Source organism: Aulonocara sp. 'chitande type north' Nkhata Bay, linkage group LG14 (assembly GCF_057382095.1).
Source record: "Aulonocara sp. 'chitande type north' Nkhata Bay isolate Kocher_YH1m ecotype deep benthic linkage group LG14, A_spYH_male_GT1.1, whole genome shotgun sequence".
Lineage (NCBI taxonomy): Eukaryota > Metazoa > Chordata > Actinopteri > Cichliformes > Cichlidae > Aulonocara > Aulonocara sp. 'chitande type north' Nkhata Bay.
This window is the reverse complement of record NC_141357.1, coordinates 4,476,889-4,492,830: the sequence shown is the minus strand read 5'-3', so window position 1 is coordinate 4,492,830 and position 15,942 is coordinate 4,476,889. Positions and strand designations below refer to the sequence as shown.

The 15,942-nt window shown below is 39.4% G+C and overlaps 1 protein-coding gene across 10 annotated transcripts in view; it reads left to right on the top strand.

Annotated features, from left to right (window-relative positions):
* The window catches only part of myo18ab (myosin XVIIIA b), a 132,272-nt gene that overhangs the window by 26,567 nt on the left and 89,763 nt on the right, over positions 1–15,942 (top strand). For 2 of the 10 annotated variants that reach the window (XM_086260622.1, XM_086260621.1), the window contains exons 1-8: positions 1,339–1,541; positions 3,346–3,451; positions 3,818–3,850; positions 6,544–7,641; positions 9,354–9,416; positions 12,009–12,152; positions 14,019–14,081; positions 14,606–14,693. In XM_086260622.1, coding sequence (XP_086116748.1) covers positions 3,413–3,451; positions 3,818–3,850; positions 6,544–7,641; positions 9,354–9,416; positions 12,009–12,152; positions 14,019–14,081; positions 14,606–14,693 — 1,528 coding nt within the window. In that variant the 5' untranslated portion in view covers positions 1,339–1,541; positions 3,346–3,412. Of the gene's footprint in view, positions 1–1,331; positions 1,542–3,345; positions 3,452–3,817; positions 3,851–6,543; positions 7,642–9,353; positions 9,417–12,008; positions 12,153–14,018; positions 14,082–14,605; positions 14,694–15,942 lie in introns of those variants that run through there. The other 8 variants (XM_086260619.1, XM_086260618.1, XM_086260623.1 and 5 more) reach the window with 6 other exon arrangements.

The following is a 15,942-nucleotide window of genomic DNA, read 5'->3' as shown; positions in this document are numbered from 1 at the left end:
TGTGAGAAAATGCTTTTGCATATTCGTAGTGTTTCCTCCCTTAAATTAAGTATCTACTTTGCAAGTATTGCAAGTTGCCCTGTTGTCATCCGTTCTCGTAAACTTTTGAGCCGCTTACGCGCCGTGTTTCCTGCCAGGTAAATGACGCTCCGCAACGTGGTGACGTCATTCGGGGCGACTGGAATCGATAAGGGAATCGTTTGCAAAAATGTCAAACAATTCCAAGGAATTGAAACAGTGGGAACCGGTTCTCAACAAGAACCGGTTTTCGATACCCATCCCTATTGCCAGGCCTCCATTCTAGCGACTTTTAGGACAACCAATAGCGATTTTCCTTACTGAGGAGTTGGCAACACTGGTTCAAGCCTTTTACCACAAACTTAGTCACTGCTCGGTGACATTCGTCTATCCTGGCCTGAAAGGAGACGCTGGGCTTTTGAAGATGGGCTTTAGTCAATCAGGGGCATTTGGCTCTCCATATATAAAATGATATAGTTGAATCTAAAGAATCAAAGAAAGATTTGGGGATAAAAATCGGTATTTATTGGAAGAAAGAGAAAAATTAAGGGAGTACATTTTGATTGAGTTAATTCTTCCCACCAGAGAAGTAGAGAGAGGGGACCATTGTGCCAGGTGCTGTTCTGTATTATTTAATAAATAAAGGAAGTTCACTTTGAAGAGACAGTTATGCTTCCTTGTAACTTTTATACCTAGATATGTAAATTGATTTTGTGCTATTTTAAAGGGGAGAGTAGAATAGTCATACACTGGTGCTCCTCCATCCACAGGAAATAACTCACTTTTATGCAGGCTAAGTTTTTATCCTGAAAACTGACCAAACTGATTAGTTTCCCTCTTCTCTGGGCTTCTCAGTTAAGAAGGTTCTTTATCTGGTACCAATGAAGGTGTATGGTTTCGGGGTGCAGTCTCTGTCCTGGGGCCGGCTGGGAGAGACGAGAGAAGTTGCATGTGGCAGCATTGATGAAAAATAATTAGAGTCTTTATTGTTGTAATTACTCCATGTGCTGAAGTGAATGTAACACCTGCAGCATCAGCCTCATATATAAAGCCACAATAAGCAACAAATCAAATCTCGGCTATGTGCCTGGGATGACCTTCATAATAGGCAGTTAGACACGCAGTTAGGCACGCACGCAGGCAGGCAGGCAGGCAGGCAGCTGAGATGACACCAACTAGAGCAGCATGTGTGGTTGAGCAGTGGGGCAAGTGATTGAACTGTGGCAATGGTTGGGGGAGTGAATGGCAGAGCTGTCTAGAAGACTGGAAGGCCGGGGCTCCTATTTTTACCTTTTAGCAGCCTCCTATCACAACAGCTGTCCCCGTCAACTCTTGTCTGTACACCAACAGGAATAGCCAGCCTATCATAGTGCTCCCTCTCTTGTCAGCCCTGCCGTTTCACTCTCTACTTTGTATGTCTCTGGCTGGTCTTTCAGATCTATTCCTCTTTACCCAGTTACTGATTTGGTCTGTTGTTTGAGGACTACTATAATACAGAAGTTGTGGGACTGCTTCATTTACAGGTAGAATTATTTATACTAACTTTTTTTTTTTTTTTTTTACAACAAGTGGTTTCTCCTGCTGAATATATATGACAAGAATGGGGCCTTGAGGCTCTACAGCCATTGCCACTATTTATGGCTAGAGATGGACAAGGGGGGGCTTTGCCAACTGAAAGTAGCATTACACAATACAACTTCCTTGGTTCTTGTTGTAGTCCACATTTTTCTGCTCAGATGTTGGTCAGTAAGTGGTCCCAGTTAACTTACTTTACATTTATGTTTTCTTGGAAAGAATGGAAACTTATCAGCTTGTGGCAGATATGGTGTATACATTATGAAAATAATGTTATGATAGATTTTTACATTCACATTGATTCACATTGTCTATAAATTATACAGGATGAATGAAGCTGTGATGTTCTCACCTCCAAACTTCACTGTTGGTATAGTGTTTTTGGTGTCATCTGCAATTTTTTTTGACCTCCAATCATGGTTGCATTATGGCATCCAAATATTCAGTTTTGGTCTCATCTGACCAAACCATATTCTCCCAGTATTTCACAGGCTTGATGAAATGTTGTTTAGCAGATTTTAAACGTGTTTCAACATGCTTTTTCTTGAGCAATGGAATCTGACCACAAGTGATTTTTGGCCCTTTGACAACCCTTCTAATAATTCCTTTCACTCCTCTGTCTGAAATCTTGTGGGGAGCACCTGGCCATGGCCAGTTTATGGTGGTTTATGGTTTATGGAAACGTTTTTTTATGCATTTTCCATCAAGCTAGCGGATCATCTTCTCCGTCTATGACCCCCTTGCTGAGATAACAGTCCATTTCTATCTGCACCTTCTCCTCCAGTGTGCAATTTAACAATTAGTTCGCCCATGTTTGGACTTCTTCTGTGTTCTAAACGCGGAAATCAGTCCGTGGATGATTACATTGCTCTGCCCATCAAAAAGTCTGCGCATGCGTGAATATATTGCCTATCGTTAGTTATTGGACTGACGATTGTCCGTTGGAAAATATTTACATATTGCCCAATCTTAGCCCCAACAGTGCTCACTGGAATCGTCCAGTGCCAATAGTATGCTTGGAAACAATAAGGTTGTGAAGGTCTTGCGAGAGCTCATTGGTTTTACAATCATGAAAAGTTTCTTGTGCGGCACCTTGGTTTTCATAGGCCATCAGTTGAGACTGAACCAGCTGATATTAATTTGCACAAAATGGCAGGATTGCTTTCTAATTACCGATGAATTTTAATGCCTTTTTGCACCTCTCTTTCTTGATGTGTTCAGTACTATGTAATAATAGATTGGATGGGCCGTTACCAACATCTGGTGATAATTTCATATCAATAGCACCTTGATTAGTGACATAGTCAGTACTTATTTTTACCTGCTGTGTATGTTACAATCATTATAGTAGTATAGTACTATGATACGTGACATTGTGATACACCATTCTAATTTGATATTTTATATTATGACACAGTGCTCAATTTAACTGTCAAATGTATATGATTGTGAGATTTACATAAAACATTTGTATACACCACATAGATGTTGGCACTCACAATGTCCTTGGCAATGCTTATGGAAACTTTATCAAGATTAGCCCACTTGTGTAGGATGAGTTACTTTTGATTTTGTATAGTTGTTTTTACAAAAAATGTTTACATTTCTTAGAATAAGCTCTAATTTTGTGCTCATTCTTTGTTTTTCTCAGTGCTTTGTCATTAAAAACAAAACGTTACTTGCGCTGAAAATTCAGTGCATCCTGGTGTGTGAAGAAGTTTCTCTTAACTGTGTGTAATCTTCCTTTCCTAGCTTTCCTCCACCTCCTTCACCTGCTTTCATCTCACCCATCACAGCCCATGACAGCAGATCAGCCAACATGGCATTTTCATCTCGTTTTTCGTTCTGGGAACAAAAGGGAAGTCTTGTTTAGATGTTTAGTAGAGCACATTAGTGTGATGGGACTACTATGGTGTACTAACATCTCTATGTTTGGATTTGTGTGGCATTTGGTGTGGCACCCCACTTCAGATTTTAATGGCTTTCACTTATTTTATGTTATACTTAACTAACGCAATTTAAATGCAGTAAGTGCATTGGTTTCAGCTCTTGAAATAGTAAGACAATTTTTACAGCACATTATTGCACATTTTATTGCACTGAAATAAAAATATTTTCATGCAAAAGATGGCTCTCAGAATATGTGCATGTTTTGTAATTAGCATGGTGTGCAATGGATCTAAGCTATAAGATTTTGATTTGGTTTCCTGTTCAACACATTTAGATTAAAGAAGAGAACAAGCCAGCAAACAAAAGTGTAAGTAAACAATGGCATTAATTAGAGTTTCTGGGTCTCATTTTAGAATCGTCTTGGTTCTTGACATTTAAAATCCAGTGTTTTAGCATGGTCTTTGTATTTATATTTCAGTTTGAAGTGTTAGGATGACACATTTTATGGCAAATACCCTGTATATATTGCCATCATCTATTTCTTTGTTGTTTTTTAGGTTAAATCTGTGAATATATTTAAAAACAAAATGTTTTGTTTATAGCACTATTCCTGAAATATTTGTGGCAATATATTTTAAAGCAAATGTAAAGCTTTCTGAATTATTTAAACTACAATTAAAGATAGTAAAAAATGTAATTAGTGAATAAAAAAGTGAGAAAAGAAATAAACACATTTAAAAAATTTAAAATTAAAATTAAAAAATTCTAAGTTTGTTGTTGCATTAGTTAGTTGTAATAACAATATGCAAAGGTTCTTTTCAAAAGTATAGAATGTTCAAAACAGTGTAAAACACAGAAATGCTACAGATTGTTAATAAAAAATATATAAAACATTTCCATAAATAACTACTTTGACTTTAATCTGTCACTGACTGTGGCAGACATGGCATGTCTGGAACACATCACTCAAGAGGTGCCTAGGAACCATCCTAGTGAGATGCCCAAATTCTTCAGCTGGCTCCTTTTGATGTAAAATGGCTCTACTCTGAGTGTATACATATTCTCATTCTTTCAGTTATTACCTAAAGCTTGTGGCCATAGGTGAGTGTAGGGATGTAGAGCTCATGTAGATCTACTGGTCAATCACACAGCTTTGGTTTCCTGTCAACAGTACAGACCAGTTCATTGTCTGTATCACTGTGATTGTGGCCCAGATCCGTTTCCCCTTCCCCCCGCTTGTGAACATGTCCCTAAGAGACTTAAACAACTATACTTGGGTCAACAACTGTCTGAGGCCCTTTTGAAAACCATGGTCTCAGACTTAAAAGTGTTTCATCAGGCCACCCCTGATGAAGTCGACAGAAAATCATATCATCTGCAGAAAGATGGAAGAACCTGAGACCACTAAATTGGAGGCATACCACCACTTGGCTATGCCTACAAATTCTATCCATAAACATCTCCAGAAAACATCTGTCTTGAATATCCTCAAGAGGATAAGAGCTCGCCCAGAATTCCGTGCAAAATGCATTGTTCCTCATGAAACTTCTCCCACACCTGAATTTTATATCAGCCACTGCAAGAGCCACACTCCACATGGACTGCTGGTACCTGTCAGCTGCTTCCCGAGTACTACAGGAAAACCAAATTCGACAAGACTCCTGCTTCAGCTTGACGCCACCTTGGTGTCCAGCATGTAGTTCAGGGATTACTACTTTGACAGGCACCAACCACCTTGTAGCTGCAGGTCTATGCATCTGCCTCAGTAATGGGTACTCGGTATGCCAGGTCTGTCCAGTGTCCAAGACATGCACCTGCGTGCTACACTTTCTAATACCCCACCCTGTGACTCCAAGAAGGCTGGGTATTTTGAAAACTTGTTTGGCACATAAAGGGCAGTGATAGTCAGGACACTTTCCCCATCATCCACCAGGATGAGAAAGTCTTGACCAGGAACAAACCCTAACTTACATGCACCAAATTGTGAGATACAAGTATCCTGACCCCTGCTCTCAGCCTCACCACGGCTTCTCATATAGTGCTTTTTTTACTCTACTTCAGTAGAAGTAGAGTAAAAAACTCAAAGCACTTCACTCAAAGCACTTCATAGACACACTTTTTTTCTACATCTAAGTGCTTTCCAGCCACCCCCGGTCTCCAGAAGACTGGTTCAAGAGCCCACACTGTGTGTTGAGACAAACTCGACTATATCTACCTAGTATCTCTCAAACCCAACCACTCAGGCTTCTTTCCTAACAGACAAGTGATGTTCCATGCCCCAAGTGGTAGTTTCAACAGCTGGGGGTTAGACCACCAGGGTCTCTTCTCTTTCATGATGCTTGACACACATTGCAGTTGAAAACGTTCTTAATTATTATCATTATCTAAACATCTAGGCTTATCTCTTTCCTAATATATAATAACTGGAATACTCATTCGCATCAGCATATATTTGAACTTAATGCCACAAAGTTTTGGTTTTAACTCATTCCATAGTAGGTAAATCCCTGTAGTGTACTGGATTAATCATGCTAACATGCTTTAACTGATAGTTGGCAACTAGCACTTTCCCAAAACCTTGAGGTGGACGGCTAGACACCTTGTTCCAGGAGAGCAAATATGTCATTATAGATAGACCTTTGGACCTGATGGAGCATGCTAACTTATTTTATATAGAACAGAAACTCTCAAACTGATTGCTTTGGGATGATTACATGTTCTTATACACCCTTTTAGTGTTAAAATTAGTACCATGTCTAGCAAAATGGAGCTGTGATGTTTGCTGAACCTGTCCTGAAAGCCTTTGATTTCTTAGGGATATTCTGGTTGGTAGCCTGCTTTTAGGCATTGGATTTCTAGGCTAAATTCAAAGTCATTGGAAGCTCCAATATTGCATTACGTTGTAGGGTTAAAGGAATATCTGTTCTTCTCTGTTACTAGTCTTCATAAAATTCATTGTAACACACCAACATTTTTATTCTTTGACAGAATAAGACATAATGCTTGGATTTTCATTACTTGTCTACATTCATGTAATTGCTTTCTTTTCTCTGTGAGTAGTCAGACAGTGATGGGATTCCCGGCCGAGCCAAGTCAGTACCAGCTCTAGATCCTGGCAGGGGTTTATTGAGGGCAAAAAGTCCTACTGCAGAGTCAGTTGCCAGGATCAGGAGTCCTTCCCCACCAAAAGTCAAGACACCCATAAAAGTCCAAGGGCACTTCAAAAGTCCTGAGCCACCATCAACGACGGCGGCACAACTTAAAAGTCCTGAACCTCCACAAATTCCTCGGAAGCTTGAACCAGATTTGAGTGAGCAAGAACAAAATGGCGTGGTGGGAAAAAGCACAGTCAATGGTACTGCCAATGGTATCATCAGCCTTCCAGGCACCAGCACCAACCAAATGGCTACCACTGATGACCAGGGTTACACACGTAAGAAAGTAGTAAAGGTTGTTCGTCGTGTTGTCAGGAAGGTTTTACCCTCAGAAGATGAGATCAATGTACCAGCAAAGAAATCTGACAAAGTTACAGAAGTAGGCAAGCCTGCTACTGACACAATCAAAGTAGCAGCAGCAGCAACCTCAGTGTCCCAAACCCAAGTGATGCCAGGATTCTCGTTTAAACATGATGTCATTAAAACAGAAGACAAAGATGATATTTCAAGAGGCTTAACAAGCCTTATGGTCAGAGGCAGAACAAGGGAGCGCTTTCCAAGAATATTTCAGGATAACCGACCAGAAAAAATGGAGTTAGACAAGATAAGTGAGAAGATGGATGAAAAACTTGACTTGAAGGAGACAACAAAGGAGCAGAATGAAGTTAAAGCCAAGCCAGAGTTGCAGGATGTTAAACACAAATCCAGCAGCTCTTCTCCAGTTACAAAGGAAACAACATCTTCTCTGGTTTCTGTTAACCCTGCTAACAAAGCAACTGTGGGCTCAGCTTCAGATTCTTCCAAATCTCCTCATTCCCGGCCTTTATCTTTCACACCAGTTATGGGCTTCATCCCAGCTCCTGACTTTATACCTGAACCCCAATCATGTTTCACTGCATCAACTTCTGTGAACCCTAATCCTCCCCAGCCCAGTGTTGGTCCACTGTCTTCTACACCTATAGGAATTGTTTCTATCCAGAAACCTACTGTTAGTCAAAAAGAGGTACAGTCTAACACTTGGCATGTCGTCTTGACTTTTGGGACATGGTGTTGTTGATGTTGGGTGCATAGCATTTAAAATGCATGTTTGGAGTGAAAGAGCACTGTAGTGTTTGCTAATAGTGTTTGCACCACATTTATGTGTAATGTTAGTGTTCACAGTGGCTAGACTCAGCCACTTTTAAAAAGCTGTGGAAGACAAATGAGCAGAAGAAATTGCAACACACAAGGAAATGGTTTACTTGGAGTCTCTTGAGCTAATTGCCAGTAGATGATGAAGTCACTAATTAGTAATTAGTCAATTGACTTAATGTACAGTTGTTCAGTTGTTTGACATTTTATATTGAAAAACTGTTGGTCATTTTCTTTGTACCTTTTGTTTTTGGGCATTCAACAAGGGCTCTTTTATGAATACCCTGCTTCTAATCAGCTTAGCAACAGGTGGTGTTATATTTGGAAATATTAATATTATATCCAACCAGTATTTCTCATTCTTGTAATCATTAAACCACAAGCACTTGTGTACGTCCTCAGCTTAGTCATTTCTACAGAATGCTGGGGTCGCTGTCAGAATTGTATGTTCTTTAGCGGCTATGTAAACTCCTATGGTTTTAAATACACTTGCTAGTTTTGAGGTTTATGACTCTTGAATCATTTTTGTGATTAAGTCTGCCAATGAACAAGGAGGACAGTTTCAGTTTTTAACCTTTAACATATCACATAGCAGAATGTATTTGATAATAAGCCTTGTTTGCAAAGATGGAGTGTCAGCAAAGACATTTTTCAAACAGGGAACTTTGGTAGCCTGACATGACTAGCATCACCAGGTAGAGCCAGTTACTGCAATGCTGCTTTGTGGAAAAGCAACTGAAAGAAAAAACATTATATTTGAAAACGATGCTGCCACAGACAAGTACACTAACTGGTCTGCTGCCTGTTTCTCTCTTTATTTTCTCTTTAGCACTCTTAATGTTTTTCACACATTCTGTTTGGTTTGTTCCAGATTGTGTACTGCCAATTTTAGTAATACACTGTGTTACTCTGTTACACTGTTTTTACACAGTTTTTTTAACCTCCTAAGACCCGAACTCTTTCATGGCACCCAATTTTAATTTCCTCTTTGCTATTTGGGATGATTGGGACCTCATGAATGTAAAAACAAAGAATTTTCTTTTTACCTGATTTTGCTCTACAAGGGCTGGATATCCACATATGACATTTGTTTTAAATTTCGATAGAACAGTGGCAGTATAATGTTCTCATAAGAGATAGCAGGCCCTTATGGAGCAGCATGTTTTATTGTGGTCTAGACAACCCAAAATGTGATGTCCACATATGTGGATGCTCAGTCCTAGGAGGTTAAAGCATACGTACTGTTTGAAGCAGAAGCTATTTATATATTACTACTACTACTACTACTACCTATTTAGTGCTACTACAGAACTACTAAACATGGTGTTTTTGAAATGGATTCCATGGTAACCCAAACTGCTTATGCTGTTGATACAATCAGTGTATGTGTTTGAGTCTCCTGTGGGAAACATTAGTGAAGTCAGTGAGGATATCTGATGTACTTGTTTATTTTTTAAAGATGACTAAACATAACTAAAATACATATCCATCTGCTGAGGACATTTCTGTTTGTGTCTAATTGTGGGCTTTGCTTCATCTGTGTCAGTGTGCTCAGATTCAGTATTTTGCTGCTTTGACCTGTAGGAGGCACCGGTCAGTCCAACTGAGGAAGCTCAGCGACGCCTGATGAAGATCTTTGGCGTCCCTGTAAATAAACAGATAATATTGCCTTTGAATTTTCCGTGTTTGTACATGTACACATCAAAAAAATCTAACCAGCATTATTCACTTCCCCCATGGTCTAAAGCAGTTTGACGATTAGGCAAGTTAAAGCACCGATGTAAAGGGGTGGCTCTTTTTACACTTCACATTTGTGCATGTGGCAATAACACAGTGTGCTGGTATGAAGCAACTGGTGGTGAAAACTGTCATGCCATGTAAAGTAAGGGACGGTTAACCCTGTAGCAAAAAAGTAAAGAGCCCATTATTGCTGTCATAATTTCATAAATGCCAGGTGTTACCTCTACATATAGTGTGCTGGCACAGGAGTACAGCAGTTTTCTTGAGAAAGTCTCAAGCTGTTGCAACATCTCCTTCTTTATAATCTGAAGCCCTGTGATCCTCTGCACTGATATCTCATTGAAATGGCAGTAAAAACTGACACAATCATGTCTTCAGCCTGGCTGTGCAACCGGTAAAAGGCTCCAAAAAAAGCATAGAGATGCTTCAAGTGGTGCTCCCATTGATTATTGATTATTTACTGCTTTGCCAGTGGCGTCATTGAGTCAGTGGTGTTAAAGAGAAAAACTGTTTCACCAAAGGGAATTCAGAATAGCTGAAATGGTTGATTTAAAGTCATGAAACAGCTTAGTTTAAAAACAGCTGTTTTTAAAAGTTGCTCTCTGAAAGCTGCTAAATTTATTCAGTTAAATTCTGTTTTTTTTATTTATCACCAAAAACTATGATGCAACGGTTGTTGTGATTAACTGGTCTAATGTTACATAGTCTTGCATCTCCACACCCTGCCCACTCAGTCACTTTGGTAAACTCCACTTATGTGCCAGCTAATAGAAAATATTCCCCTAAAGACAGCGAGACAGTACCATGACGACATGGAAGTTTTTTTTTATCTCTCCTGTTCATATTGAATTCTGGATCTTTGATGAAATGTTAATTAACCTTCAAATACACTCTTGCAGTTATAACGATCTGTGTTGCACAAGGTCAGGTTAAGTTAAGCAATGGAAACTAAGTCTGTCAGCAGGGTTTGGAAAAAATCAGCAAATTCTGAGCTTTAGCTAACTAGTTCTGTTTTTTCTTGTGCTGTAGTCTTTTTTTAACATCTCAGAAATGTTCCCCTTCCTTTCTAATTTAATAATAACTTCACCAAAGCTGTTAGCATACATCACTATGTATCACATTGATCATCATTCCACTCTCACAATTTTTTTGCAGCAGTTTCCCTTACTACTGTGTTGCTCATTACCCTGACAATAAAAACTTGTACTTTATTAAAATTATATTTCAAAACTGGAAAAATTACTGGAAACCTTGAAAATTGGGCTGCCCTGATGAACATGAATTGGGCCCACATTTCTTCTTGACTTCTGATGCAATGTCAAATTCTGTTACCTTTAAATTCAGTCATTTTGCTGGAGCTGCTAGAGCTGTGGACACTACAGAAACACCCACTTATGGATTTTGTTATAGACTTGACAGGTTTCAGAGAGAGTTCTGCTTAAGACATTCCTGTGGAATGAAGCTCAAATTATATCTCGCTAGTTAGTTTTGTAGCACATTCCCTTTCATGAGTGATATAACCAACTTCTCACAATTAGCCAATAACTGGATATGTTTGAACTGACTACATTCTCATTAGATAGGGGAATTATTTCAATGCCATGGTTACTCATTGTAAAGCCATTTTCCCTTTTCCATTGCCACTCAAATGTTCATGCACTTCTTGTTGCTTTCATGGGCTGTATCCCAATTCAGGGTCTGCAGCCTTAAAGTACGCAGCCTCAACGATCCTCAAGGGCCGCGTACTCAAAGGCCGCTAAGGCCGGAAGTGCGAGGCTTGTGAAATGGGACGGTCTAGCCTCCATTGCGCTGCCCAGGTTGCCTAGCAACCATGATACTAACAGCTGGAAACGTTTCATACAGCTTTGTTTGACAGAAACGAAGGAGAAAATCTTTTGTTCATTTGTTTGTTTGTTTCTACATGAGCTTTGATCATTCTCTATAAGATGAAGCTCAGCTTTTGAACGGCGTATATTTTAAAGTAAAGGCTTTAAAACCAAGTTAGTACAAACTTCACTAATGTCACATAACTTTGCCGACATGTGGCCAACAGTAATGTTTTAATGTTCTTCGTTATTAAGCATTTCCACATAAATAAGTGACATAATATTCATCACTTAGTTTACTAAGTTACTCTTCGGGCGCCCCTCATTTGCCGTTTTTTTTCGGCAAAATTATCCACACCCACCGCCGCGCTATGCATTCTGGGATATGTTGGGCCATGAAGTCCACACCGCCACATCCTTAAAATTCAGGGAAATGAAGGACGCATTTGAGGGCCGCATTTCGAGCAGCCTCGAATTGGGACAGCCTTCGTCGCGTCGCTGTGACGTAATCGGCCTTTAAGGCTGCAGACCCTGAATTGGGATACAGCCATGTTCTGCAATATTTTCATCTGAATTTCCATGTTGACTGTGTCTTCTGTGTTTTTCCCCTCATTCCCTGTCTTTCTCTCCATGCTTTACTCACACTGCTTTTGCTGGTTGTCTCTGTGGCTAGCTGGAGCCAGCAGTCAGTGTTTCATCTTCTGTTGAGGCGCTCGTGTCTGCACCCCTGCAGGCTCAGGGCACCCTCCATGCACCACAGACCTGCATTTCCCTGGGGCTCCTATCTGGAATTTGTACTCATTTGACATGTGAGAATGTAAGGCCCAAAATCCTTTTAATTTCCTCAATTTCCCCCATTTGAAGTATTGTATTGAACTAAATTGAATTGAATTTTATTTCTGTAGTGCCAAATCACAACAACAGTTGCTTCAAGGTGCTGTTGACAGTTAAACTCCACGAAACTCCACATACGCTTAATATGTTTGGTTTGTTAGAGCCCCCCCCCCCCCCCCCCCCCCTCTCTGTCTCTTATATTAAAAAGAAGGCAAACCCAAATTATAACATGTTAAGAAACAAATAAGGCCATTTTGAAGAACAATAGGCTGGAAAAGTGAGTGGTACTAAATACAAAAATCCAATAACTGGTCCCCTCAGTTTGCAGACACTTGTAGAATGAGCCTGTAAACAGTGGTAACCTTTACCCTGTCCTACATTTTTTTTGACCTATTGCCATCAAGTTCAAAATGACCTCAATTCTTTCCTTAAAAGAGTAGATTTTCTCAGTTTCAACATGTGATGTGTTTTCTGTGTTCTGCTGTACTTCTGCTATTGTACAGCATCCCAACATTTTTGGAATCAGAGTTGTATTTCAGGCTTTCAAGGACTTTTTCTTACAATATAGTGTTAGTCCTTCAATTCAGGCATGCTAAACTGGATAAAGTCTTTCTAAAGATGAGAGCAGCTAAGACATTATACAGGGATGCTAAAGTGATATAATAACCTGCAGATAGTTGGATATTAGGTTGGGTTATTAAATTAATAATTTCCAGAATTGTCAACATATTCACAGAGTGGTATGTGTGGCACATGGGGGGTTGGGCAGGGAGTTCCTACTTGGCACGTGTTTTTTAGTAAATGCAATCATGAAAGAGCTTGTTATGAAAATAAGTTCTAATCATCTATTTGGGATTTTTTGGTTTTAAGCAGATAAAAAAGTTAATTTAAATACATGAAGCAGTGAGGAGGCCGTCACTTGCAGCCTTCATCACAGATTGTTTGACAACTGTGTTCACTAATTTGTCATGAGCACAGAACTCCAGGGCTTTCTCATTGATGGCTGGCTGAAGTGGCCAGTAGCCTATAACCTATTGCTCAGCCTTCATATACTAATCAAATTTCCTTGTTCTTTATCGGTATAAAAAGTCTGAACTTCACTGTTGGCATTTTCAGTTTTCTTCCCATTGTATTGTCATGACGTACACCGTGGGTGCGTCTACTAAAAATCTCAGATGAGTTTGAATATCGGTCAAGTTTTCTAAACATCTTGCGAATGCAATAACTCAAGAAGGAATTCATCTAGGATTTTCAGATTGATACCATAGGTGCATCAACAAAATCATGGACGAGGTTGAATCTCAGTGATCTCAACCTAAAGGTCAGAGTAAGTTTTCTGTGAATGTGGTAACTTGAGAACAAGGTGATGTAGGATTATGAAATTGGTAAATGGATCGGATCTTGATAGTGTTTTTTTTTTTGCTCTGAGCACTCAAAGCACTTTACACTACTTTCATCATTCACCTATTCCCACCCATTCACACAAGCACTTTTTTCTTCGCTCTTTCTATGGAAGTGCTTTCTATCAAAGGCAATGTCTTTAGAGTCTTTATGAATGAAGCTTTTTTGCTGTCATATAATCATCATGTTTTAGTGACCTGTGAAACTTTCAAAATGTAACATTCAAGCAGTACTTTTAATCGATGATCATGCATAGTGAGTAGACTTAATTTCTCTTTCTCATATATTCTGGATATGTAGAGCATCTGTTGCAGTGACATTGTCTACAGCTGAGCAGATGATGTTTCATTATATCTGTGTATTTGTTTGTATATGTCTGTCTGTTTTAACATATATTGCTTATGTATAACTGTGACCTTTAACCTTCTCATGCTGGCAAAATCACCAGGGATCAGTAGAAGAGGATCTTATTGCTCTCCAAGCATCTCATGCTGCAGCTAAGCAATCCCAGGTGTGGACTGCACTATGCCTGAGTGTGACAAAATCACCAGCTCATCCCTTGTGTTGTGCTGCATTGTGCTCGTGCTTGCAAAGTGCAGTGTTCCCTATTCATGTTTCCTGTTAAAATGTAGTAAAATGTAAGAAGTCATCAATAGGAACACCCAAGTTTTTTTTGTGCTTGTTTCCAGTTTACTTTGTTTTACACTTTCATTCTTGGTTCCTTATGTGTTTGTGTTCTTTTATGTTGTTATGAATATTGGGCTGAACCAAGCTGCTCTCTGGCATTTTAGATACCAGGGGTTGCTACTGAACTGCCGTTTGACAAACGCAAATGTCCTCACACATTCTTCATACAAGCCTGATCAGTCAATCACATGATCATTATTTTGAAAAGCTTTAATTGCATCCTTTCAGCATGTCCTGATATCTCACTGGAAATTCAAATGGTTTAAAAAAAAAACACATGTTGCTGTGAGTGGTCCACAGGTATAATTTCCCCTGCTGTCCTCTAATTCTGACCTTTGTCCTTTTTAGGTGAAGACTGAGGAACAGATTGCAGCAGAGCAGGCCTGGTATGAATCAGATAAAGTATGGCTTGTCCACAAGGATGGCTTTTCCCTGGGTGAGTCTGGCTTATCTTTTTAAAAATGTTCTTACGGTGGCATCACATTTTTCCCCATTCCATTGCCTTTTATTGGTCTTTTATAAAAAGCTACATAGTTACTTGCTACTAAATGTGTTTTTTAATATATCTACCGTTTAAAATACACGAAGTGTGTACGTAATATTTTACTGCAAAAAATCTGTTATTTTGCATTAACTTAATTTGTCCGGTTACTTTAGAGCCCCTGAAATGAAGGGATTGTGTTAAAAATGCTCTAGTTCCTCACATTTTTATGCAATCTTATCCAAAATTAGAAAAAGTTGTCTCTGTCCAAATATTTATGGACCTAACTGTGTCATTGGATGGTGAAAAGAGTACTTAAATTACTTAAGTAGCTCCTGAATCCCCTTTAAATGCATCCTATAGTGGAAGAAGAAGCTGGAAAAAAAGGGGGCATCTCTCACATGCTTGTGGCTGTCACTGAGGGAGTTAAATAACTCTCTGACTGCACGACATCTGGGGTGATTGAGATTTACCCTAGGTTTGAATGCTCGTGATCAGGGGTGTCAAACATGTGGCCCACGGGCCACATCTAGCCTGCAATAAAAATATATTCGGCCCACAAGATAATTTCATGTGTAAGTTAATAATGACATGTTGGTATGTGGAGCTGAATCTTCAGCTGTGCTGGGAATCCATGCAGGCAGAGGCGCGACTTTACTTTGATTGGCACATCAAGCAGTCAATCACATGCAAAGACAAACTGGGATCATACCATTATGTGAAAGAAGGAAGAGGGGAAGACGTCCTGAAGACAGCAAGTGTAGTGGTACAGGCCAGGTAGAGAAAAAGTGAAGAAAAGGAGCAAAAACATAAAATAAGCAGCAACTGGCTGCATTTCAATGATACTGGAGACTGCAAAGCTGAGTGCAGAATTTATCACATCTTTCCATTGCACATGACAAACGGTGTCCAGGCTTTAAACCTCATATCCTCCCTAGTAGTATCAAATCCATGAAAATAAGGCTTTTACACTGAATAAAAAACACTGAAAAAATTGCTAAATTGAAGAAGACTAAATTTACAGTTCAGTTTCAAATTCTACATAAAATAAACTACACACAGTGTCTTTGAATGGCAGAAATGGACAAATGTGTGCATGTAGTACAGAGCCATGGCTCAGTGTCTGAGTTTTGCTGACCGATTTTTTTCTTCTTCTTTGTAACAGCAGTTTTTTTCTTTATCATGTAGAAAAACTGTTAAATAT